The sequence below is a fragment of the Macrotis lagotis genome, chromosome 1, assembly GCF_037893015.1.
Source record: "Macrotis lagotis isolate mMagLag1 chromosome 1, bilby.v1.9.chrom.fasta, whole genome shotgun sequence".
Lineage (NCBI taxonomy): Eukaryota > Metazoa > Chordata > Mammalia > Peramelemorphia > Peramelidae > Macrotis > Macrotis lagotis.
The window spans coordinates 727,298,312-727,326,237 of NC_133658.1; the positions used below are offsets into that span (position 1 = coordinate 727,298,312).

Here is a 27,926-nt window from a genome sequence, read left to right on the forward strand (position 1 = left end):
AGGATCAAAGCCTAGGATCACTTTTATCTTAATGAAAATTTGCCTGACAAATTCCTCAATTAGTGGATTGGGGTAAGTACTGTTCATTGTCCTGGAAGGAGGTAGTGAACCAGCTACTCTTTTCTTCTCCTGTGTGAGGATTGATCCCACTATCTTCAAGATTAAAATGGACCAAGGGTTAAGCATATTGGTGTTCATTTTCAAGTCTATATTTTTCTGATTTTACTTTTTGTCTTTTTTTTGCAAATAAGTCTTCAATTTTAATTGATTTTAAATTATAAGTCAAACTGTACACATTTAGAAACTAAAGATTTCAGCTCTAGCTTTTGAATATATTTTTCAAGATTAATTACAAGTCAAGTCTTACAGAGTTTTACAGTTCAAAACGTATCAAATTTAACTCATGTTACTTTACGATTCATTAAAAAAATAATGGTTGACAAGCCTTCCTAGTTTAAGAATATTAACAAATAATGATTTTTAATGCCTCAGTAGTTTTTTCTTTAAGACTGGAGGTAAGTCTTAAAGGTAATACTGTTGACATGTAGGGTTGATATAAATAGAAAATTTGCAATTTTGATAAGTATAAGTAAATGTTTACTTAATTTACTCCCCCATTTAAACAGACTTTAAATTTGGAAGACGTGGGAAGCTATGTATTCTGCACACAATGAAAAATATTGTTTTAAAATACTGCTTGCTTAATATACATAGAACCTTAAATACACTAAATTGTAGATATATATAATAATACAAATCTCTTCAAGATAGGAACTTCTGCTTCGATACAACTGTTTTCCTAATTAGTTGTCCTGTGCAATATCATGCCCGAGGTCCTTCTTTGCAACAAAGACAATAGTCTTCTGTCCTGAAAAGGATAGGAGGTTCATAAACTGTTGTTGCTTTGTGGAATACGACTTATTAAAAAAGGATGGCACATTAATGGTATGCAAAAGTTTCTTTAATGAGTTGGGGAATGTCCCAAGTTCTGCTTCTGCTTTTGTCACCTGGTGTTCCATTCTAGTCACACAATTTCCAATCATTTTAACAAAGGCCACCAATGTGTCAGTCTTTCTATATAGTTCACTCATTTCGGTAGCTTTGGAGTGTATTTGAGGTACACTTTCATTGACTACTTGTGAGGAGTCACTTCGAATCATATGTAGCATCCCAACAAATTCATCAACTCGAGTTAGTAGGTCTTCAAGACTCCTATCTAAAGCTTCTCTCTCGGGGCCGCCTCCCTCCCCGGCCACCAGCAGCAGGTAGGCGGCGTAGCCCGCTCGCCGCCCTCCTCCTCCTCCTCCTCCTCCTCCTCCTCCTCCTCCTCCTCCTCCTCCTCCTCCTCCTCCTCCTCCTCCCCCTCCCCCCTCCTCCCCCCTCCCCCTCCTCCCCCCTCCCCCTCCTCCCCCTCCTCCCCCTCCTCCCCCTCCCCCTCCCCCCTCCCCCCTTCCCTTCCCCCTCCTCCCCCTCCTCCCCCTCCCCCTCCTCCCCCTCCCCTTCTCCCCCTCCCCCTCCTCCCCCTCCCTTCTCCCCCTCCCCCTCCTCCCCCTCCCCCTCCCCCTCCCCTCCCCCTCCTGCCCCTCTTCCTCCTCCCCCTCCTCCCCCTCCCTTCTCCCCCTCCCCCTCCTCCCCCTCCCTTCTCCCCCTCCCCCTCCTCCCCCCTCCCCCTCCCCCTCCCCTCCCCCTCCTGCCCCTCCTCCTCTTCCTCCTCCTCCTCCTCCTCCTCCTCCTCCTCCTCCTCCTCCTCCTCCCAGAGGCCCGAGGCGCTGCTGTGGCTCTGGGACACATTCGCGCTGTCTCCGCTCCACGCGGCCCCCGGGGGCTCGAGCACCTCCTCCGGCCCCGGCGGCCCAAGAGGGCGCGCTCCATGGCCTGGCAGCGCCGGCCCGTCGCGCCGCTCCCCGCCTTCACGCCCCGCACAGGCCCGCAGCGCCTATTTTTCTGATTTTAAAGATAAATTATACAAAAAGAGATAAAGTCCTAATAGGAAATGTCCATTATAGCGTTGAAAAAGATGTCCAATTGCAGCATTATTTTTTGCATAAAAGGAAGACAATATTTAGAACAAGAGTTAAATTAAACTTCATAAATCCTTATGTCCTGACACTGCAATTTTTACCATGCTGTCATTGTGTAGAAAATTACCTGATAAATTCAGAAATATAAATATCAGAAAAACTATCTTTAGTTTAAGAAGAAAATTGTAGCTGTAAATAATTGACATAAAAATCCAGATTATGCATTTCTAAAAATAAGGGTTACACCAAGCATTATGGTATAAATATGTTGTTAACCATACTGCTAACTTATTTGCATGAATTTTTGAGGGGAAAATAATTCTTTATATGTTAAAGTGAAAAACAGCATGACTAGGACTGGAATATATAAGCATAATAGATATGGTACCATGTTAATCAATTGCTTTAATTTAAGGAGGCAAAATATGGAATTTAATGGAAACTATTGGACTTCTGAAACTAAAAATTACTGAAATGAAATTACAGAACCATGCAGTATTAAGGTTGGAAAAGTCTTCTGAAAGAATCTACTTCAATTTTTACCTCACTCAAACTCCTATCTACATTATCCCTAATAAGTACTGAACCAATTTTCCCTTGAAGACCTCTAGTAAGAGAAAATCTACTACTTCCAAAAAGAACCTATTTCATTTCTGGATAACTCTAGTGGTTAGGAAAAAAATTCTTCTTTTGAACTAAAATCTCTCTCTAAGGAATATACTCATTGCTACTAGACTCACCACTGATGTAAAATGAAATAAACATAGATGGTCTTTCTAGAGTTAGTTGCAAGGGACCTTAGAGACCATTTAGTCCAACTTCTTCATTTTATAGTTGAGGAAAGTGAGACCCAAGTAAATTAAGTGACATGCAAGACATTGTTAGAGGTCTGTCCATAAATTGGGGAGTGGTTGAATAAGTTATAGCATATGAATGTTATAGAGTACTATTGTTTGGAAAGAAATCATAAGTGACCAGATTTTAGAAAAGCCTGGAAAGACTTGCATTAACTGATGCTAAGTGAAATGAGCAGAACCAGGAGAATATTGTATATGTTAAGAGCATTATTGTGAGATGATCAACTATGATAGATGCAGTTGTCAGCAGTTCAGTGATCAGGGACAATCCTGAGAGACCTAGAAAGAAAAAATGCCAAACACATCTAGAGAAAAGCTATGGAGTCTGAAAGCATACCATATTCACTTTTTAAAACTTCTTTTATGTTTTTCTTTCTTTCTCATGGTTCCCCCCCCTCCTTAGTTCTAAGTCTTCTTTCACAACATGACTAATATGGAAATAAGTTCAACATAGACATATACCAGATTGATCACTGACATGGGGAGAGGGAAGGGAAGGAGAGGTAGTAGAAAAATATGGAACTTAAAAGTTTGCAAAAGGATAAATGTTAAAAACCATCTTTGTATTTAATTGGAAAAAATAAAAATAAAATAAACAAAAAAGAAATTTTCAGAGGTAATATTTGATTCAGACTCCAGTGTCTATATTCTTTCCATTGTATCACATGTCCTCTTAATATTTTCCTCTATGTCAGTTATTCAGTTATTTCTATCCTATCTTTTCTGGGTCAAATATGTGATGTGTACATTGTTCTCTTGGTTCTATTCCCTTCACTGAACATCAGATCACATAAATCATGCCATGCTTCTCTAGAGTCTGACTATTTATGATTTCTTATAGAACAGTGATTTCCATAGTATTCATCTACCATAACTTATTTAGTCATGCCCCAACTTATGAGCATCCCCTCAATTTCCAATTCTTTGCCACTACAAAAAAAAAAACGCTTCTATGAATATTTTGGAACACATAGGACTTTTCTCTTTTTTTTATAATTTCTTCTGGATATAGACTTAGAATTGGAATTGTTGGGTCAAAGGGTATGAACAGCTTTATTGTTCTTTGGGCATAGTCCCCTATTGCTCTCCAGAAAGGTTGGATGCATTCACAACTCCACCAGCTAAGCATCAATGTCCTAAACCTCCCACAACCTCTCCAACATTGATCATTTTCCCTTTTTCTCATCTTGGCCAATCTGATAGATGTGAGATGGAACCTCCTTGCTTTTTGAATTTGCATTTTTCTAATCAATAATGATTTGGAATATTTTTTCATATGATTATATATAGTTTTAATTTCTTCACATGAATAGTCTGTTCATATCCTTTGACCATTTATCAATTGAGGAATGATTTGTGACCTTATAAATTTGATACAATTCTCTCTATATATTTTAGAAATGAGATCTTTGTCAGATCTACTAGTTGTGAAGATTGTTTTCCAGCTTTCTGTTTTTTTTCTAATTTTGGCAGCATTGATTTTATTAGTGCAAAAGCTATTTAATTTAATGTAATCAAAATAACTTGTTTTGCATTTTATAATGTACTCTAATTTTTGTTTGGTTATAAATTTATACCCTTTCTATAGATCTGATAGAGTATTTCTTGAGCTATTAATTTATCTATGGTATTGTTCTTTATGTCTAAATCCTATACCAATTTTGACATTATTTTGGTATAGGATATGGGATATAGATCTATGCCTAGTTTTTGCCATACTATTTTCCAGTTTTCCCAACAATTTTTGTGAAATAATGTGTTCTTATCCCAGAAGCTGTTGTTTTGGGGTTTGTCAAATAGTAGATTGCTGTATTCATTTGCTGCAACTTCTTTAGAACCTATCCTAATCCACTTGATTCAGTGATCTTTTTCTTAACCAATACCAGGCAGTTTTGATGACTGACATTTTATAGTAAATTTTTAGATCTGGTAGAGCTAGGCCATCTTCCTTTAAATTTTTTTTTATCAGTTCCTTTGCTATTCTTGCCCTTTTGTTACTCCAGACAAATTTCGTTACTATTTTTCCTACCTTGTTAAAGCAGTTATTTGGTAGTTTGATTGGTTTGGCACTGAATAAGTAATTTAATTTATGTAGAATTGTCATTTTTATTATATTAGCATGACTTAACCATGAACATTGGTCATTTCCCCAACTATTTAGATCTGACTTTATCTGGGTGAGAACTGCTTTGTAATAGTGTCCATATAGTTTCTGGGTTTGTCTTGGGATGTAGATTACCAAGATTTTAATGTTGTCTATAGTTATTTTTGTTAAGTTTCTGCTGGCTGGCTTTTCCTTTACCCAGGCGAACATTGAAGGGGTTGGAGACAAGGATGAAAAGTTCTCCAAGTTCTCCAAGACCTCTGTTTATTGAACCAAATACAAGTGATTAAATATTCTCCCCAGTCCCTGGTCCACTCCCACTCCCATTCCTGTGGCACTCTACAATCAACCAGTAAAATAAGGCTCTGGTGCTAGAGGACACCAGGTGATGAAAGTTTACAGTATTCCTCACACAACAATCCCTTACATATTTTAAATGTAGTTTCTCTTTCTGTCTCTTGCTCTTGGGATTTGTTTTTCTCGTATAGAAATGCTGATTATTTATATGGTTTTATTTTATATACTGCTACTTTGCTGAATTTGTTAATTGTTTAAAGGAGTTTTTAAAAATTATTTTCTTTTGTTTTCTAAGTATACCATCATATCATCTGCAAAGAGTGAAAGTTTGCTTCCTCATTGTCAATTTGAATTCTTTCCATTTCTTTTTCTTCTCTTATTGTTTCTGCTAGCATTTCTAAAACTATATTCAATAATAATAGTGATAATGGGCATCCTCGTTTCACCCCTGATCTTATTGGAAATGCTCTGAATTTATCCCCATTATATAATATTTGTTCATGATTTCAGATAGATACTCCTTATCATTTTAAGGAAAACTCCATTCATTTTTTAATAGGAATGGATGTTATATTTTTTCAAATACTTTTTCAGCATTTTTTGAGACAATCATATGAGTTCTGTTGGTTTTGCTATTGATATGTTTAATTATGTTGAGTGCTTTCCTAATGTTGAACCATCTCTGCCCACCTAGTATAAATCCTATATGATCATGGTATGTTATCCTAGTAATAACTTGCTGTAGTCTTACTGCTAAAATTTTATTTAAGATTTTTACATCAATATTCATTAGGGAGACTGGTCTATAATTTTCTTTGTCTGTTTTGGTTCATCCTGGTTTAGGTATCAGCACCATGTTGGTGTTAAAAAAGGAATTTGGCAGAACTCCTTCCTCTCCTATTTTTAAAAATAGTTTATATAAAATAGGAATTAATTGTTCCTGGCAAAGTAAACCTGAATTATCTCCTTAATTTCCTCCTCATTGGTGATTACTTCATCCTTTTCATTTTTGATACTGGTAATTTGGTTTTCCTCTTTCTTTTTTGTTAAAATCAGATTAACCAAAGGCTTGTCTATTTTATTGGCTTTTTCCATAAAACCAACTCTTAGTTTTATTTATGAGATGGTTTTCTTGCTTTCAGTTTTATTAATCTCTCCCTTGATTTTCAGAATTTCTAATTTGGTATTTAATTGGGGATCTTTAATTTATTCTTTCTCTAGCTTTTTTAGTTGCATACCCCATTCACTGATATTATCTTTCTCTATTTTATTCACAGAGACATTTAGAGATATAAAGTTCCCCTCAAAACTGCCTTGGCTGCATTCCATAATTTTTGGTATGATATCTCATTATCATCATTTCCATGGATATAATTATTGATCATTTTGAACATTTTCTATTTGATCCACCCATTATTTAAGATAAAGTTATTTAATTTCCAATTAGTTCTTAGTATATCTTTTCATGATTTTATTACATGTAATTTTTATTACATCATGGTCTGAGAAGTATATACTTATTATGTCTGCCTTTCTGCACTTGATTATAAGGTTTTTGTGCCCCAGTACATGGTCAATTTTGGTGTAGGTGCCATGTACTGCCAAGAAAAAGGTATGTTCTTTTCTAACCTCATTAAGTTTTCTCCAGAGGTCTATCATATCTAAGTTTTCTAAGATTTAATTCACCTTCTTTACTTCCTTCTTGTTTATTTTGTGGTTAGATTAATCTAGTTCTGAGAGAGGGAAATTGAGGTCTCCCATTATTAAAGTTTTGCTGTTTATGTCTCCTTACAATTCATTCAGTTTTTCCTTTAGGAATTTGGATCCTATACCACTAGGTATATACATGTTTAGTAATGATATAGCTTCCTTACCAACAGTGCCTTTTAAGGAGAGGTAGTTTCATTCCTTATACCTTTTAATGAGATTGATTTTTGGTTTTACTTTATCTGAGATTAGGATTGCTACCCCAGATTTTTTTACTTCAGCTGAGGCATAATATATTTTGCTCCAACCTTTTACCTTTACCCTGTGTGTAACTCTCTGCTTCAAATGTGTTTCTTGCAAATAACATATTGTAAGATTTTGGTTTTTAATCCATACTGCTATTTGCTTCCATTTTATGGGATGGTTTATCCCATTCACAGTTACAGCTAAGATTTCTAATTCTGTATTTCTTCATTTATATTTTTCTTTCTCCTTTTCTCTTATTTCCCCTCACCAAAATTTTACTACATTTCTCTGTTGACTTTTCTTTTAAAAATTTAACTTTCAGTTTATTTTCACTTATACCTTCTCCTTCCCAGTCCCTTCTTCCCTTATCTTTCCCTTTCTTAGTCCCCTCCCTTCCTTGCAGATCAGGTTAGATTTTTAAATCCAAGTGTAAATGTATCTTATTCCCTTTATGGGCTAACTCTATTGAATAGAATTTACTCAGCACTCACAATTCCCTTCTTTCCCTCTAAAATTATAAATCGTCATGTCTCTTCCCTTGGTGTTATTTATTGCTCTAATACTATTAATCAGGTATCATCACTCACAGTTTGATTATTTGAATGCTTGATAAGCTCATATTGCTTTCAAGATGTCATCACAGATTGTTTACTTGATTGCTTGCTAAGCAGCATTGACCCAAATCACATAAAATTGTAATTATTTTTTACTTTACACCCTTTTAAAGTATCTTTCAAATACACATAATCTGCATCATGAGCCAAAGTATCATCCATTTCTTGGACTATTTGTACACCTCCCCCCAGGTCTATTTTCTCTCACATACCCCCCCCCATAGTCAGAGTATTTAACCATTTGTTAAATGAAGCAAGTACTATTCTCTCTCATACTTTATCCCCCCCCCCCTCCTGCAACCCAGTGTACTTCATCCATTGTTAAGTGAAGCATGGATTAAGTCAAACCCTGATCTAATTAACTTCAAGAATCTTAAAGATCTCTAAGTATTGGGAGACTCTGGAGGTCTCACCTGAGAACTTTACAAATGATTGTAAGTCACAGAGACATTGACTCAGGACCTCACAGTTGATGACTCTCATTAGACAAGCACAGTAGAATTAAAGGGTCAAAGGATAATGAGACACTAAAGTTTTCTGCTTTTCTTCAGGGCTTTTTGTCTCAAACATAGTTATGTCATCTTTGACCTCTTCAATGGAGAGATTTGAGTTATAACCCCAAGATCTTTGCTCTCCAAAATATGCTATTCCACATTTCCCAATCCTTCAGTTTTGAGGCTGATAGGTCCTATGTGAGTCTAATTGTATTTCCTTTGTATTTTAATGGTATTTTTTTGCTGCTTACAATATTCTCTCCTTTATTCGAGGGTTCTAAAATTTGGCTATTAAGCCCTTGGAGATTTAATCCTGGGGTCTCTTTCTGAAGGGATTCTGTGGATTCTTTCAATGGTTATTTTTTACCTTTTTTTAGTAGATTTCAACAGTTTTTCCCTTATAATTTCCTGCAAGATGTTTTCTGGGTTCTCTTTTTTGATCCAGGTTTTCTAGTAGTTGGATGATTTATAGATTGTCTCTTCTGGATCTATTTTCCAGGTCATTGTTTTCCCTAAAAGGTACTTTACATTTTCTTCAATTTTTTCAGACTTTTTATTTGTTTTGATGGAATCTTATAGTCTTGTACATTCTTTGGTTTCTATTTATTAATTTATAATTTTTAGGGTTTTCTTTTCTTTAGTTAGTTTTTAATGCTTTTCCTGAATGACTTTCATTTCTTCCCCCCACCATTTTTCTTCTTTCTCTCCCCTTTGGCTTTTAAATCCTTTTTTAAGCTCTTCACTTCAATGCATTTTTGTATTTAAATCCAATTTATAAACTGTTTGTATATTCCCTGTGAGTGATTTTTCACTGCTTTCTTCTTTAGACATGACATTGTTATCATCTTTATAAAGCAGTTTTCTATAGTGAACACTCTTTTAGCTTTTTTGCTTATCTTTGTTGTTTAGTTCTGCTTCTGGTGTATAGAGAATATAGATCCAAACTTTTTTTTTGCTGGGACTGGTGTCTGATCCCTTGCTTGTTGTTGGCCAAGATATTGCCTCAGCAGTCTATGCTTTGACTTTACAGGTGTTCTTTTCCTCCTAGATGTCCATATTCTAACTTAACAGTGCTTTGTTCACAACCCAGTCCTTTCTTTTACCCCCATGTTTTCAGGGTTCAGACTTTAGGGTTGGGGTCCTCCCTGTTGGCTTGCTATCTAGCTGCCAAGACCTCTGCTGTTGTAAGGCTGTAAGGACCTGTATTGCACTGTGGCTAACAGCCTTCTGCTCACTTTCCTGCTCTCCCACCTTCTGGACTTTACTTCCCCTTTCCCTCAAAGAGACAGACCTTCACTGAAGATCCTCCATGATGTCTACAGTTGAAAACTTCTTTGAATCTTCTCTTTTTCTTGGTGGGATATGTAGTGTGAATGTCAGAGTAGAGGCTTCATTTATCTTTGGTAGAGAAAAGTTCCAGAAGCATGTTAGCTTTACACTGCCATCTTGGTTCTGCCCAGAAGTACCCCTGATGAGTCAACAAATCTTTATATGGAAATGTCTCAAGAACTTTCACTATATTCATCACCTTGATCTAGCTATTTTTTCAATGAATTTCTTAAAATGTATTTTCCATAATTGACTTGAACTTTTTGATATTTATTGCTTTGCAATACACATGTAATTTACTCAGGACTATAAAGCATGACTATTGCCACCCAAATAGTGGGCACTATTTGTCTTTTAATATTCCCTATTACAGTCATTTCAGTCTGTGATGTATTAAACTTTATTCCACCAAAACCTCCATATTATTTCAAAATAAATGGTATGTATGTAATCATAACTTCCTTCTTGAGGCAACTAGGCAGTTCAATAGATAAAACCTTGAGTGAGATATACCTTCCTCTTATTATTCATCAAAATCAGCTCCATGATTCAAAGATTCATTAGAACACTCTCCTGTTGATGATCTGTGACTTTTGAATCTCTTCCAGAATTTCTACTCCAAATATGAGAAATGCCTTTCTGATTCTGAACTCACTCACAGAATAGAGATAATGGACATGTCTTGAGATTATTCAATGATTTCTTTCTCAGCTCAGAATGTGAGCTTCACCTATTTTCAGAAATATGTTTTGTTAACTCATCACTCAAATGTTCTCCTAGGGCCAATAGTCCTATTTTCCTATTATTGCCCTTTACCTGGCTCACTCTCAATCTGTTTCGCTTTGTATTTTTATTTGTTTCTTGACTTATGCCAGGTCACTTGCTCCTAGGATTGTCTCCTTTGTTTGAAGGTCTGATTTTGATTCTTCACTGTAAATCACCATATTCTGCTAAACAAAACCGTAATGTCTCAGGAAGTAGAGCTTGAGTGTTATCTCTTGATCCTTGTGTCCATAACTGGCAAAATCAATCAGAAATTTTTATGTTTACTCTCCATATTTTTAAAAACTAAAACCTCTTTCTTTGATTCTATTTTTCCTTTCAAATAAACCTTCAGAAGGAGACAGATTAGGAGCCAGAGTGTTGGTAGTGATAATGGACTTGAAACTCTTCTCCCCTTCTCTTTTGGTATGAGTTTCTTTTACTATGAGAAAAAAGGTTGATTTTTAATCAGTGACCTCTTATTCCTCAGGAAGAATAGACAAGATTAGTTACTCCATTATGACTTCCCTTATCTTACTGGAATTAGGGAAGAGTAGATAGAAAAAAAGATTATAAGAAAAACTATTGACTAGACCTTTCAGAAATGTCAGCAAGTGTTTAATGGCATAACATGTCTTTATGAGTGTGTAAATCTGACCTTTTTTTGGGGGGGGGACTTGCAGGGCAATGGGGTTAAGTGACTTGCCAAGGTCACACAGCTAGATAATTATTGAGTGTCTGGGGTCAGATCTGAACTCAGGTCCTCCTGACTCCGGGACTGGTGCTCTATTCACTCACTGTACCACCTAGCTGCCCCTATATCTGACATGTTAAGTTTTGTACCTTATGTAGTTCTATTTAGAAACAATAGTTTATATTATGAAAAAAATAACTCCATTTGATTGGGAAATAGAGGAACTATATTTGAATATGTATTCTGACACTTACTTTGTGTTCCACACAAATCATTCAGCCTTATATACCCTCTTTTCCTCATTTGTAAAAGAAGGATATTAGATTAGCTTATCTCTAAGATTTATTACAGCTTTTAAAATGCTTTATTTTTTTTTTAATTTTTCAAATAATAAGGATTTTTTGAAAGTAATCTAAACCAGAAGGGTGAAGCCAAGATGGCAGCAGGAGAAGAGCCTCTCTTAAGTGCTCTCTCCAAAATATTTCAAAAACCTTAAAATTATTACTCTAACTAAATTTTCGAGAAAGAGAATCCACAGAAAAATCCAGTGAGGCAATTCTCCAGACCAAGGTAACCTTGAAAATAGTGGGAAAACTGTGTTGCATGGGGCTGGAGGAGTGGACCTGCCAGAATGAAGAAACTTCAGCCTCCCAGTAACAGTCCTAGGGCACCTGGGAGTGTCAGCTCCTGGCAGCAGAAGCAGTTTCCAGACCTACACCCCGGGGAGCACAAAGTACATCTTGGAAGATCAGCAGGGAGACCTCTGCCAGAGTGAGCATGAAGCCCAGGCCAGTGTGTCCCTCCTCAGCACAGCCCAGATTCAGGAAATGGAAGCAGGCCCTTGGAGCCACCCAGCAGGAGCCTCCAGGCAGCTGCGCCCTGAGTGTTCTGCCCGTTGAAGGCAAGGGAGTGCAAGCAGACTTCCGAGGTCTGTCCTCTGTCCCTGGATCAGAACTCTGGTGCTTTGACCAACCCCATGGCAGAGGAGTGAGCTTGTGATCATTCACAGACCAGGAGAGCAGTCAGAGCCTCATACAATGAGATCCTTGTGTGTGTGTGTGTGTGTGTGTGTGTGTGTGGTATCCCAATAATACTCAAAAGCTCAGGAAGCACCCTAAAACCAGGTACAGCTGGGGAAATGAGTAAACAGAAAAAAAAGGAACCTGACCATAGACCATTACTTTGGTCCCAAGGAGGATCAAAATACTCAATCTGAAGGTAAGAAAGAAAGCCCAAACTTCTGCATCTAAAGTCTCCAAGAAATATAGAATTTGGGCTCAGGCTATGACAGAGCTCAAAAAATATTTTGAAAAATAAAGTAAGAGAGATAGAAGAAAAATTGGGAAAAGAAATGAGAAAGATGCAGGAAAAACATGAAACCAAAGTCAACAGCTTAGTCAATGAGATCCAAAAAATGCTGAAGAAAATAACATGTTAAAACCCAGCTTAGGTCAATTGGATAAAACAGTTCAAAAAGTTATTGAGAAGAATGTTTTAAAAAGTAGATAGGCCAGAAAAGGAGGTAAGAAAGCTCTCTGGGGAACAAATCTTCAGATGTAGAATGGAGCAAAAGGAAGCTGATGACTTTGTGAGAAGTCAAGACACAATACTTTAACACCAAAAGAATGAAAAATTAGAAGAAACTGTGAAAAACCTCATTGAAAAACAACTGATATGGAAAACATATCCAGGAAATGAAAGTCATGATCAGGAAAAGAGCCTTGACTTCATTTAAAAAAAATTTCTACAGGAATATTTTCAGAGGGCAAAATGGAATTTGAGAAAATCCCCCACTCTCTCCTGGAAAGAGATCCAAAAACAAACAACAACCCCCCAGGAATATTATGGTCAAGTTCTAGAACTCCCAAGTCAAAGAGAAAATATTACAAGCAGCCAGAAGGACATAATTCAAATATCATGGAGCTGCAGTCAGGACCACACAGAACTTAGCAGCAACTACATTAAGGGTTCATAGGGCATGGAATATAATATTGCAAAGCCACTAGAGAGGCAAAAGAGCTTGGAATGCAACTGGAAATCAACTACCTAGCAAAACTGAGCATTCTCTTCCAGGGTAAAAGATGGACTTCCAATGAAATAGGGGATTTTCACATGTTCCTGTTGAAATGACCAGAGCTGAACAGAAAGTTTGACCTTCAAGTACAGAACTCAGGTGAAGCATAGAGATGGTGGCCATGAAGGGTAAATTATGACGGACTCAATTATCATGAACTCCATGTATTCTTACATGGAAAGATGATACTGATAATACTCATATGAACCTTCTCATTTAATAAAGCAGGTAGAAGGAGCTTTTATAGATGAGGCACAGGAGAGCTGAATTTGAAGAAATAATATATTGTAAAAATGGAGTCAATGGGAGAAAGGGAAATGTACTGGGAGAAAGAGAACGGAGAGGTAGATAGGCTAAGATATTTCATATAAAGGATATTTCATGTAGGTTTTTCAATGGTATGGAAGGAGGAAGGTGAGGAGGAATGAGGGAGCCTTCATTCTATGAGACTTCTCTGACTTTCAATAAGTTAAAATTCCATTTTTCTGGAAGAAGCCTTTTCTAGTCTCTTTTAATATTGCTGCCTTTCCTCTGGGAGTACCTGCAGGTTATTCTGCATGTATCTTCTTTATAGGAGGCAGTGCGGTGGTTAAATGGAAGAGTACTAGGCTCTATGTTAAAATCCAACCTTAGATACTTACTAGTTGTGTGACCTTGGGCTAGTCACTTAACTTGCCTTAATCCACTGGAGAAGGAAATGGTAAAGCACTTTACCTTCACCAAGAAAAATCCAAGGACAATATGACCCACAAAGATTTGGATGACTGAACAACAAACATTTTTTCTATACATTGTCATTTGTCTGCCCATTAGATTGTGAATCACTTGAGGACAGGGACTGTTTTTGCCTTTCTATGGATCCTGAGCACTGAGCATAGTGCTTCTTGTTATTACTATTATTGTAATTGTTGATGTTTTTATTGTTAAGTACATACTTTCTGCCATTTACTACACAAGTTGCTAAGAACAGAAAAACAAAAATGTAACAGTCTCTGCCTTTTAGGGGCTTATATTCCATTATGGGAGATGATAGGCACATATAATTCTGTGAAACATGATGACATGAGAATCAAAGTATATCAGTCACATTATTTTCTGCAAGAGACAGCATGATATTGGTAAAGGACAATAAAATAAGAGTTTGAATATTGGGTTTTGTTTTTTAAATCTATTTATTTTGAATTTTACTATTTTCCCCAAATTTTGCTTCCCTCCCCCACCCCACCCCACAGAATGCAATCTGTTAGTCTTTACATTGTTTCCTGAAGATTTGTATTTAACAATGTAGGACTTTTGAACAGCGAGTAGGTTCACCTCTGTTTCCTTATCTGTAAAATTAAGGGAATGGATTAGCTGAAGGTTCCTTCTGTCTCTAACAATCTGTGATTCAGGGAATTCTGCTGTGACCTAACTGCCCAAGGTCACACTGCTAATAAGTATCATGTGGACATCACAGTATTAAGGTCAAGTCCATGGGGGCCTAGAGAAAAATTCCAATATAATCACTGTACTTTGTACATTAATACAGCCATTTGTTGTTGTTCATTCATGTTCACTTCTCTGTGATCCCAGTTAGGGTCTTAGCAAAGTGATTCAGCTCATTTTATAGTTGAGGTATTATGACAAATGAGGTTAAATAATTTGCCCAGAGTCACACAGCTATAAAGTGGCCAAACTTAGATTTGAACTCATGAAGGTGAGTTTTCCTGAGTCCAGATCCAATATAGCCTTTGGTTACCCTTAAAAAAGATGCAATAAGTTAATTTTTATCTTTTATGTGGGTTTGAGGTTAAAAAATACAGTTGAAACAAAGATCAAGGTTTGAATATTTAAAGTACAATCAAACAATAAAGATGATTCAGTCCAGAAATAACTATCTTTTCTTTCCTTGAATTATCTAGATTCACTGCCCCAGATTCATTTGGTAAGTGCAAGTCAGTGATTCATTCAAATCCATATAGACTTAATTTAGGTCTTCAATATTTAATTCATCCCATTAATTGAATCAGGCTTCAGCTTTATTTCCTTCCCTTAAATTTTATGATGGATTTTTCAAAAGCTCTTTGTTCTAAAAGGATACTAAAGAAATTATGTACTTTAATATTATTAAAAATATAAAGGAATTAAATGGTGAAATTTGGAAAGGGATAATGTGGACTGGATCTAAAAGGAGATCAACATGAAGGGAAAGTTTTAACAGGGTCTGGGTAATTTACCTACTTTAATGTCCCTTCAATAGCTAAATCTTATGAAAGAGGAGGAAATGTTAGGGAGATGATTCTAGATCCAGAAGAATGATTTTGTCACATCACTAACAAATTTAATACCCCTGCACCCAGGGCCATCTCCAGTCATCCTGATTTATATGTGGCCACTGGTTCAAGATGGCTCCAGAGGAGAAAGTGAGGCTGGTGATTTAGTACAACTCCTTCCTCATTCAAATTCACTTCACTAGTTTGTTATGACATCACCTCCCAGGTGTTGGTTGGTTCTCTTCAAGAATGAAGGGAAAAAAATCTCAAATCCATAAATACTTAGTATCTACTCTGTGAAGATCATTGTGCTTGGTCTGCAGATAAAAAGACAAAATCCAAAGCATATCTTTCTTTGAGTTGGCTAAGTAGGGCAGTAGATAAGGAGCTGGGCCTGGAGTCAGGAAAACTGAAGTTCAAATCCAGCCACAGACACCTCTTAGCTGTGTGATGTCAGGCAGATGACTTCACTTCTGTCTGTCTTAGTTTTCTCAACTGTAAAATGGGAGTAATAACATCTACCTCACAGGCTTGTTGTGAGGATCAAAAGAGGTAATATTTGTAAAGTACCTTTCAGAGGGTGCTTACTGAATATTAGTTCCCCCAATCCTTTCCCCTTAACTTAAAAGAGCTTTCACCCTACTGGGAAGATTCTACATGTACTCAGAAAGTGAAGGGAGCTTAGAAGAACTCAAAGCACTCTAGGAATGGCTGAGGAGGGAGAGACCATTATTTTTTTTAATTTTTTAAAATTTTTTAGTTTATTTTTTTGCAAGACAGTGGGTCTAAGTGGCATGCCGGAGGTCACACAGCTAGGTAATTATTAAATGTCTAAGACTGGATTTGAGCTCAGGTACTCCTAACTCCAGGGCCAGTGCTCTATCCATTGTGCCACCTCACCACCCTGAGATACCATTATTAAATGGAGCAGAATCAGGGAAAGTTTTATAAAGGAGGCAGCATCTGAGCTAACTCTTGTCTGCTTAAATGTGCTAATGCTTTAGAACCAATTTTATTTCTACATCATGCTATGTTGGCGAATTACTCTCATGTTAGCAATGCCTGGAATAAGAAAGATCAGGAAAAAAATCATGATTCTAAACTAAGTTTTACCCTTTGTTGTTGTTTAGTCATTTTCAGTCATGTCCAACTTTTTATGACCTCGTTTGGAATTTTCTTGACAAAGATGCTGGAGTGGCTTGGCATTTCCTTCGGCAAGGGTTAAGTGACTTGCCCGTGGTCACACTCTAATAAGTATCTGAAGTCAGATTTGAACTCAAAATAAAGAGTCTTCCTGACTGTAGGAACAGCACTCTATTCAAATTGTTTCAAGTTTTACCTAGGAACCTACAAAAGAACCTCTCTGTTGGATTGGTACCAACTCTTTAATTTGCTGTATGGCTCTCTTCTATGGGTGCAAGTTTTGTTATTTTAAAATGAAGGGGATGATACTACATGAACCAAGTTTCCTTCTGGTTCTAAGAATTTTTATTGAAGTGGCAAAGTGGAATGAGCACATGATATGGGGTTGAAAGACCTGAGTTTGAATTCTACATTTCTTAGTTTCTACTGGTGATACCTTAGGGATTCATTTCTACTTGGTAACCTTAGGTTTCTTTATCTATAAAACCAGGAATTCCTAGTGGATGCCTTTGAAAGGCCCTTCCAGCTCTAAGATTATTATGATACTAATGGTCTACAAACACATTGACCACAAAGTATATCAAAAAAGGAATTTTATGTAAAGAAAAATTTAACACAATAAAGAGTTTATCTAGACAAATCAAAATAATTTTGAGTTCAATGATTCCCAAAAATATTCCTCAAAGGAGCTCAGTCCGTATTAGTTACTTTCACAAAATTGTGAGTACTACTCTTCATCAGTGTGGTCCTTCTTCCTGGGAGAGCCTGCTCCCTGTTTACTCAGACCTCTGTTGACTTGGTTTATTGCACTATCTTCTATTAGTGGAGCAGAATGTCTCCAGTTAACATATAGAAGAGTATTTAAAACTTCCTATTATTCTGTTTTTTAAAATGTCTCCAAGGAATTTCTCTCCTGATATAGCTACTAATTACAGCTTTTTTCCCAATATTTAGGTAATATTCACAATAGAAAATCTGAATGTTGTCTTGTCCAATTTCAGTTAATAATAATAAATAACATTTAAATAGTGCTTTAAAGTTTTCAAAGTACTTTACAAATATTATTTCATTTGTTCCTTACAAAAATCCTGAGAGGTAGATACTATTATTACCTTCCTTTTAGAAGATGAGGAAACAGAGGCAGACAGAGTTAACTAATTTGCCAAATTCACACATCTAATATCTTAGTCTGAGTTTCAATGCAGATCTTCCTGGCTCCAGGCCCAATGCTCTAACTGCTGAATTAACTAGCTGCCTATTTTTCTTTAAGAAAAAATAAAAATGTGGAATGGAATACTGAAACAAAAAACATATCAGAATTCTAGATTCTCTTAAATAGCAATTCAAAACTGAAAAATTAAGGTAATTTGGGGAATCAAAGTAACACCAAGAACAAAATGAACTACTTTAACATCAACAATAACAACAAAACCTTTACTATAGCAGCATGATAAGACATAAAAGGAGACAGAACTCCTAAAGGAAAAGGATGTACAAAATTTCTTCTTTTCTATATGGTGGCTTGAAGTCCAATCCAACAAAATTGCAAGTTGAATCAAATGTATGAAAAAATTTCGAGTTCCATTAGTATAACGAGTGACTGAAGAGCTGAATCTCTGTGGAGATGACTGAAACTCTATAAAACTAAAACATATCAGAGCCATATGAGATTCTCTGTTGAGAGTCATATTTATTGGCCCCAATGTTTCACCAAAGCACATGAAATGTTAACAATGCACTTTACCAGTTTCCTCTCAGAATCAAACTTGATCATGACACCTTTTCTTAACATAACATGCTACCAAAAATGAAAATGCCATTGAATGTTCCAAATATAACTCATCACTTATATGTTTATGTATTTTGTGCAAAAAGGACAGATCTGTCTGATCATATCACAACCCTCCCCTCTACTCAGTAAACTCTAATGGCTCCCTATCACCTCCAGGATCTGAATGTACAATCTTCTGTTTGGTGTTCAAATCCCTTTATGATCTTCACTTCTCTCCCCCAAATACCTTTCTAATTTTCTTATACCTTACTTCCAACCGCAAAATCTATAGTTAAGTAATACAGGCCTCTTTGCTATTCCTTGCATAAGACAAGAGGAAATTTCTGATTCTGGGTATTTTCACTGACTGTCCATCATACCTGATATGTTCTCTTCATATCTGCTACCTGGTTTCCCTAGTTTCTTTCAGGTTTTAGCTAAAATTCTACCTTTGAAGCCTTTTCCAGTGCCCCTTAATTATAGTGTTTGCCCTTTATTTATTATTTCCAGTTTATTCTGTATATAGCTTTTTTATACTGTTTGCTTATCTCTTCTATTAGCTTCTTGAGAGGAGGGACTATCATGTACTTTTCTTCTTATCCCCAAACCTTATCACAGTGCATGCTCCACAGTGAGCACTTATTGTGCTTACTGGCTGATGTGTTTCCAATTCATTAGACCTCAAAGTAAATCTGGAATATCAAACAAGTTTTTGTCTTCTGAGAATGTCAGTTAATACATTCAAGATCTCAGGTTTTATTTTACTCCCGAGTTCACACTGGTTTGTATAACAGAAAATGTCTTGCAGAATTAAACTTTCAAATGGGGATTTTGTTGGACAAAATCCCCAAATCCATTATCCTTGACTGTGACCTCCTAGCTTTGTTATAGCAGCTCATTTTGCTAGTTGGGAATGGGGCCTAAAATTTCTATGTCAGATGTTTTCTCTGGAGTACTTTTAACTTTTTCAGAAACACTGTGTGTGTTTGATATTCTATTTCCAAATACATCCACAGCAAATACTTGGAGAGACCAAAAATGAAGTGTGAGAGACAATGAAAGGGATGCCAAACTTGGCTACCTTATGTTTCCTTTCTCAGGAGGAGCCACTTTGGAAATGCCTTGAGATATATCAGCAATTTTCACAAGAAGCTAGAGCAATGGCAAGATGAAAAATAGAAATTTACTTTTAATAATTTATCATAATATGATATAAAAAATTATCTTTAATGTCAGCTAGACCTGGATTCAAATCCCCACACTTTTGAGATGAGATTAGCAAATCATTTAAATTCTTATGACCCTTACAGAAAAGCTATCAGCTTATAATGGAGTTTACTGGCCTAGAATTCTTGCAGCATTGAAATCATAGGTCTGTATATACATACTTAGACACACACAAACACACACACATACAGAAATATTAACACTCATACAATCCATCTGCCCTCAGAACAGTTTGCATAGTAATCTAAATGCACCTGCTGGTTTCCTCCCATATCTTACTGTTATATATTTTTTGAAACCTTAAATGCCACTCTTTGGAATTGTCTCTATTTTATAGAGCCATAGGGAAAATTAGTTTATTTTGTGCTCAAAGTCACAACAATAATACTTACTCATTCTATAGCAATTTAGCAAAGAACCTTCCTTGTAATAATCCTTTAAGGTATGCAGTACAAATATTATTACACATATTTTAGAGATAGGAAAAAAATTGAGATGTAGAGAAGTTAAATTAATTGCACATAATCAAGAATAGAAGCCAGATAGCTTAACTCAAGCCAAACATTTTTGAAGCATCATTTCATGAGGGACTTGGTCATCTTATCCTACAGTGATTATAAAGAGCATAAGTGAATATCCCACCAACTTGTAGAGGGTAAAACCAGATGCATTCTATGAAAAATTTGACAAGATCTTCTTAAGTTCCATCAAAATCTTTAATATTTCATGAATTCATTACAGAAATTGTGGGGATGGAAGTTAAGGAAGAAAACTGTTAAAAATTTCACTTCAAAATCAAGAAATTAAAGAGGCAAAAGGCTCAGATGCATCACATCTGTACATACATTATTATGTTTAATAAGAGTCAGGAGGTGCTAGACAGGATAAGAACAGAACAAAAAATGAAATTGACAATCTCTTTTCATTTGGGAAACAACTCTTCCCATATGTAGTGATTATTTTAGAATCTGCAGTCTTGAATTCAGACAAATAACAGTCAAAATAAATGTTGAATCAGAAAAAAGATTACATTAATAAAACCAACACTTCTTATTCTAGCAGTGCAAATCTGTTCTGTTTAATTAAACTGTCTATTGAGAAAATTGGAAATGTACAAAACTAACAATGTAAGCTTTTTATTTCTTAAAAGTTTAGTGGATTTGAAAAGTTTCTACATCCAGAAAGCCAAAAGACCAAGGCATTCTCCCCAACCAGTAAACACTTGAATTCCTTGCCAAACAAAGAGTCTTGATAATCTAAGACAGACTCTTACTAGCCAGGTCACAATTTATGAATTTCTTAATCTGTAAAATGGACATAATATTCATTCTACCTACCTGTATCAAAGTGTCTTGAAAACCACGAACATTATGTAAATGTGAGTTCTTAATGGAACTATTACATAGGAGGCTGAAGGATAATGATGATCAATATTTCCTTACAAATATGCTAGAAAAATAATCATATCTAGTAAATCAGTCTGAAAAGAACCTGTTGAAATATACAGGTAAGACATATACTTTGACAGGGGCAGCTAGGTGGCACAGTGGATAGAGCACTGGTCTTGGAGTCAGGAGGATGGGAGTTCAAAGCTGACCTCAGGTGCTTTACACTTACTAGCTGTGTGACCTAGGGCAAGTCACTTAATCCTGATCCCCTCATATCCAAAACAATCTCCAGTCATCCTGATTCATTTCTGGTCATTGAATCCAGATGACTTTGTAGGAGAAAGTGAGGCTGGTGACTTAGCACAGAACCCTGATCCCCTTCCCCACTCAAATCTAATCCATGTGCTTGTCATGACATCACTTCCTTGATGTCATGGTCTTCTTCGAGAATGAAAGACAAACATCATCATCATCATCATCATCATCATCATCATCATTATTATTATTATTATTATTAGTAGTAGTAGTAGTAGTAGCAGCAGCAGCAGCAGCAGCAGCAGCAGCAGCAGCAGTAGTAATAGTAGCAGCAGCAGTAGTAGTAGTAGTAGTAGTAGTGGTAGTGGTACTGGTAGTAATAGTAGTAGTAGTAATAATGTATCTTGAGAACATGTAAATATAAAACTGGAAGGAAGATCAGTATCTACTGAGATTTGGACTGGTGTGTTACACTATTATATCAGAAACAATGATGGAACCATCATGTTTTGACTTTTTCATTAATATCTAGAGAAGTGGCATTGAAACACAAGGTGAAGTTGGGAAGAGTAACTGTACCTAACCACATGTATGCTGGAATTAACAAAATTTTAGAGGCATCCAGGACTTAAATTTTAAGATATCTCAGAGGGGAAGATTCTAAGAGAATGAAAATGACAACAAACAAGATTCCCTACCAAAAAAACCCAATAAACTGAAATAAAACCATGTGAAAAGACCACAGCAACTTTGAACCATTAAATGTCTTCTCATTTGTATCGATCTCATTGAAAACACAAACATTAACAATATCCTTGAAGAGATTATAAAGAAGGGGCAGAGAAGCTTCACTAGATGGTCTTTTCTAGCAGACCCACATCTTCACAGGCAGATAAGTGACTGAATAGTGTATAGAACATCAGATCCCATTATGTCTAATGATTTTTAAGCTGATTTTTATATAAGCATTTGATTGTTGTAAAAAAAAAACTCACACCTGAAAGTTCTCCACAAACCAGGTACCTCCCACACATATACTAAATTTATACAATTATTATGTTAAAAACTGTAGTTGTTTGACAGGAGAATGAATGTTTGAATAAACTCTCTCTCTCCATCTATCTATCTATCTATCTATCTATCTATCTATCTATCTATCTATCTATCATCTATCTATCTATCTATCTATCTATCTATCTATCTATCTATACATGTATATATATATATGTATATATAGATAGCCCTTATATACTTATGCATTTATTTATGTATGTTTGTTAATTTAATTGAGCATAAAGGCACTATAAAAACTATACATAAAATACAGCAAAATATGGTCAGCTATATGAAGTGATATAAAGTCAAAACAGCAATCCAGGACAATGGATCTGAAATTGCATTTTTACTGAAATTGTACTTCTTACTGAAATTGTATTTTTTAAATATAGAAAACAAAAGTCAAAGGTAATTAAGTTCTAGGCTAATTGATAAAGAAACAGAAAATTATAATATATTTATTTTGGTAATTTGACTATATTTTATTGAAATATATAATACCATATGTTTCTGATGTTATATGAAATGATGAATAAGTGGAATTGCCATCTTTCTCTAAGTTTAGAAATGAGAGGAGATAGGTCTTATGGCAGCTTTAGGAGGTGGCAATGTTACAGAAAGATATAGTTTTTGTTTTTTGGATTGGAGAAAACAATACATTATAAATAGTGGATAAAGAGCTAAAATGAGAATTCAGGGAAAGGATAATTGATAGACTAAGGTTTTAGAGGATGTAAGATGGGATAGAATTAAGGACAGAGAGAAATTAATTTTTTCTTCTGAGATTGGAAGGATACAGGAAAATAATAGGTGATGGCATGTTTTGAGTGGTTGACAGTGCTCATGAGTGTTCTTCTCAATAAAGGTGGAAAGGAAATCACCTTTTGAGAGTAAAGGGAATAGAGATAGGCTTCATTAAAAAAAGGTTAGAAGCACAGTTGTAGGTAATTCAGTAGAGGTTCAATAAGGGGTTGAAAAACAAGATGATTGGGGGAGGGACACGTTGGAGATTGATGGAGAAACTATATAGCATGAATTTGTTGTAGTGGAGCCAGTAGACCCAATTTCTTAACTTCTTTCAACAAAGTTCAGAAAACTTAATATACAATATAGAAAATAAAAGCAATGACTGTGACAGAAGGTAACATTTCTTTTCCAGAACCCTGGTGCCAGAAGGTCCTTAATAAATGCTTAGTGATTGAATGAATTTATGCTCATCAGAATTAATTTCCAAATGAAGTCTGGTGGTTCTGCCTATTTAAAGAAATTTGTAAAAAAGGTAGCTGAGTGATTCCATGCATACAGGTTCCTCAGGGAGACTTGAACTAGCTCATGAAAGTTGAATGTCAAATTTTCAGTATAAGTGTTTACATTTCAGACATTGGCAAATGCTAGAAGTCAAGTCATGATTTATTGTTTTGTTAGTTGTATAGATCTAAAAAAGGTACAGAGAAAATATTAATACTATAAATTACACCTGTATTGTGTACATTGTTCTTGCCATATACCCCTACACCAAGAGCTAACTATTTAAATGTTTACTAGTATACCACTTGGTTTACTGGTCTCAAAAAGTGTCATAGTGTTTGTATTTAGTCCTGGAAATAGGGAAGAAGCATAAGCCTTTTGAGTTCAGGGAACTTTGTATTTGACTTCTTTTATGCCATAAAGCACCTAACTCCATAATCAACCACAAAAATATATCTATTATCTCACTAAGGTAGGTAGCTACTCCACAGACCTGGAACCCAAATCTACCATGCCCATTCTGTGATTTTTGTTCATGTTTGCTCATTGTGCTGAAAGACTCCATTATTTTTCCCTGATATCATAAAGGAGACAAATTTAACCTATTGAGGAATGTGACATGCTTCTCTTTTTTAAAAAATTTATTTCATGAAATTCCTTATTCTATTTCACCTAAGTAATTCTTAGGGGTTTTATTTTTGGCAAGGCAATGGGATAAGGTAACTATTGAGGGTGTGAGGTTGGATTTGAACTCAGGTCCTCCTGACTCCAGGACTCAGAGCTCTATCCACTGGACCATCTAGCTGCCCCTAAATGATTGTTTATATTGTGTTCATGCCCATCATTTGCTTCTCCATTGTCCTTAAGATGGTTCTCAATTTCAATTCATTGGAGACTAGTCTTCCATAAATTTTCAGCCTTATGGGAGCAATGATGCATTAGGTACAAAAGATGTTCTAATATGCATTTCTTGATTGTCTAATTTCTTCCTCATTTTCTACTTATAAGAAGGAGCATCTTTCATTCAGATCATGAAATTTTGAGAAAAGCAACTTGAGTCCAGGCATTCGCTCATTTCTACAATTAATTGTGTTTATCTCACTTGGCCATAACCTGACTTTACCATGTCTTCAATTCAATATGTCAAAATCCTGTTAGACCCTATGTGGTTGGATAGAGAATAGACTGCATAGTTATTTTACCATTCCTAAAATTTCTCCTATGCAGGGAATCTTCTTTTGAACATAAAAGCAAGTTAAAGAAACACAATTAAAAAGAATCAGATTGCTCTCTGCCTGGTGCAATTCTGCTTTGATAATTGCCTTTCTCCTTTTCTATTTCTTTCAGTGAGAACAATTATTGAATTCATATGACAGTAGATTTAAGTTTTCAGGGAGAAGTTATATTCAAGAATAGTAAAAAAGAAAATAAAATGATTTCCTTTTCTTCAAAATAGATCGAAGTAGAAAGTTTTGAGTTCCCATAAATAGAAATTATCCAATTCACTTCCTAACAGCAGTCCTATGGTGAAAGTTCAAGAAGAATGCATAGAGAATCCACCTTTGTATGCATGGAGGATATTCTGTGAATATCATTGGAAGTATAATTGGAAAATCTATTGCAATATTATTTTTGTTCATTAGTCCTAAAGTGTGGTGCTCAGTCAGGCATAATCATAGTCTAATGAAATGCTGTTTATTACATTTTAAATTACTTGAAAGCAGTGACAATGTCTACTTCATCCCTGTACCCTCTATAGTATACTATACCTTGCCTACAATAGGTATTTTACTGTAATTATTGAATAAATGAAGTAATTATTCGATGGATGGATAAATGAAAGAACTGAAAACAACTTACCAGAATCATTCTGGTCCTTTGGGAACTACTCAACAATTACATAACTAAATGGATGCAAAAATAAAAAGGGGCATTCCAAGACAATAAACACACCTCCTTCTCAAGATCTATTGAAAGACCCCAGTTGAATACCTTAAGTCTCTTTAATTCTTCCTTTTATGAGAAATTCAAAAGTACCATAGTTCTTAAACCACCACATCAATATTAATCATATTAATAATTGACATTTATACAGTGCTTTGAAGTTTGCCAAACTATATCTATCATCATCTCACTATATGAGGAAGTTATTATGCTTATTATTATTCTACTTTATTGATAGAAACTGTAACTCAGAATTGTCAGTCAGTCAGCTAGCATTTATTAAACACTTCTTGCCAGTCACTGACTTGGTTTTTTTTTTTGGCAAGGCCAAACCCCAAGGGTTAAGTGACTTGCTCAAGGTCACACTTAATAGTCTGAGGTCGAATTTGAACTAAGGTCCCGCTTGACTCCAGGGCCAGTGCTCAATCCACTGTGCCACCTAGCTGCCTTGCCAGTCACTGACTTGATTAGGATGCTGCTGATAATAAATGTCAGCGGCAAAATTTGAAACCAGATCTCCTGATACCACGTCTAGTGTGACATTGGCAATGTCAACCTGTCTCTCTTTTTCTTTCCTTCTAAGAAATAAGCCCTGCATGAACTTGAGAAACTGGAAGGCACTTTTCATTTAGAATGATTTCTCAATTTGTGGCCATGTACAGACCTTTAGGCTATAGTCTATGTTATCTATTAGGTAGACAAGAGTGTTGGATTTCACAGAGTAAAGCATTCTTGCCTGCTTAACAAATAACATTCTAAATTCGTGTCAAAAATAACTAGAAAGACAACTTGAATGCACAGTGATCATATGTCATCAGACCAGCTTACAATTTATAATTTATCACTCAAAGTTAAAAATCACTGTGAGAGAAATTTTCTGATTGCCTGCAAAATGTAGCCTGATTCTTTTTAATGAGGTTAAAATACCTTTAGGTTTTCATGGTGATCAGCATTGAAGGGTTACCCTTATCTGACTGTAATTCCTATGACTAATGAAGATTAGTGACAAGTGACATTCTCAGTTGTGTTTTTAAGAAGCTATAGAATGGGTAGTAGCCACAGTCCAGTAAAATCATCTCAACAAACAGGATAATTCAGGTTAAGGGTAACAGATGGTGAGTTGGGGGTTATCTACCTCATGCATGTCAATATTTCCCTGGCAGAATGGGCTAGTGCCCAACTCTTCCCCTTCAATTGTTATTTCTGTCATGTTTTCTTGGAAAAGATACTGGAATGGTTTGCATTTCCTTTTCCAGATCATTTTACAGATGAGGAAATTGAGGCATGCAAAATTATATAACTTTCCCAGGATGACACAGCTAATAAATGACACAGCTAATAAGGAGACTGAATTTAAATTCAGGGTTTTCTGACTCCAGAGCTGTTGTTCTACCAACCTAGCTGCCCCAATTTATTATCTGCTTCTGACTATTTAAATCTCCAAGCCATCCGGGAAATGGATAAATAAATCCAAAACATATTAATGCCTACCAGAGAAGATGTTAGAATGTCTGCTTATTCCTACATTTCCCCTAGCATTCCAGAATTAAGGAATTTCTTCAAATGTATTCCATAAGTTCTTATGGGTTACAGAATTTAAGGCTTACCTCTTGTACTTTCTTAAATAAATAAGGTAAACTAAGCATCTGACAAAGAGAGGGATGACATCTTCAGCAGGATTGTAAACACTCTGAGGACAGGAAATTTGCTTTTGTTTTCTGTCTTCTGTGATGTACAGTCAATAAGTATTTATGTGCTACTTGTTATGTGTCAGTGTGCTATGTGCTAAGTGCTGGGGGATAAAAAGAAAAGGAAAAAGATGTACCAGATTTAAAAGAGCTCACAATTTAAAGAGGATAACAATATGCAAACAACTATGTACAAATAAGCAATTATATATATATATATAGATATAGATATAGATATAGATATATGTGTGTGTGTGTGTTCACAGCATATATATGTATCTGAATATAAACATGTCTACATATTATATACAAACATTATGTATAAATACACACATATATGAAACAAATTGGAGACAATAAGAGACTACTAGCATTATGGGGACTCAGGAAAGGCTTCTTTTAGAAGATGAAATTTTAGCCAGCTCAAAGGAATCCAGGGAAACTGGGAGGAAGAAATAAATTTCCAGGTAATAAGAGAAAGTGTATGGAGCTAGGCAATGCATCAAGAAGAATAGTAAGGAAGTCAGTGCCAATGGATTACAAAATATTTATATTTGTTGGGGAAGGTTAGGTGGGAAGGGACAAGATTTGGAAAACTTTAAAAGTCAAACAGAGGATTTACTATTTGATAAATAGAAAGATGTTGCATGATCAACCTTGTATTTTGGGAAAATCAGTTCGACAACTGAATGAAGGATGGACTGGAATGGGGAGAAATTTGTGAAAGGTCAAATAATCATTATGCTCTAGCAATA

At 35.7% G+C, this 27,926-nt stretch overlaps 1 protein-coding gene across 1 annotated transcript in view; it reads right to left on the reverse strand.

The window, feature by feature from the left end:
• Positions 1–822: 822 nt before the first annotated feature.
• Positions 823–27,926, reverse strand: part of LOC141506424 (biogenesis of lysosome-related organelles complex 1 subunit 4-like) — a 33,615-nt gene continuing 6,511 nt past the window's right edge. Inside the window, 4 exon segments of the mRNA XM_074213209.1 lie at positions 823–893; positions 896–1,302; positions 1,734–1,936; positions 25,947–26,061. Of these exon segments, the coding sequence (XP_074069310.1) occupies positions 823–893; positions 896–1,302; positions 1,734–1,936; positions 25,947–26,061 (796 nt within the window).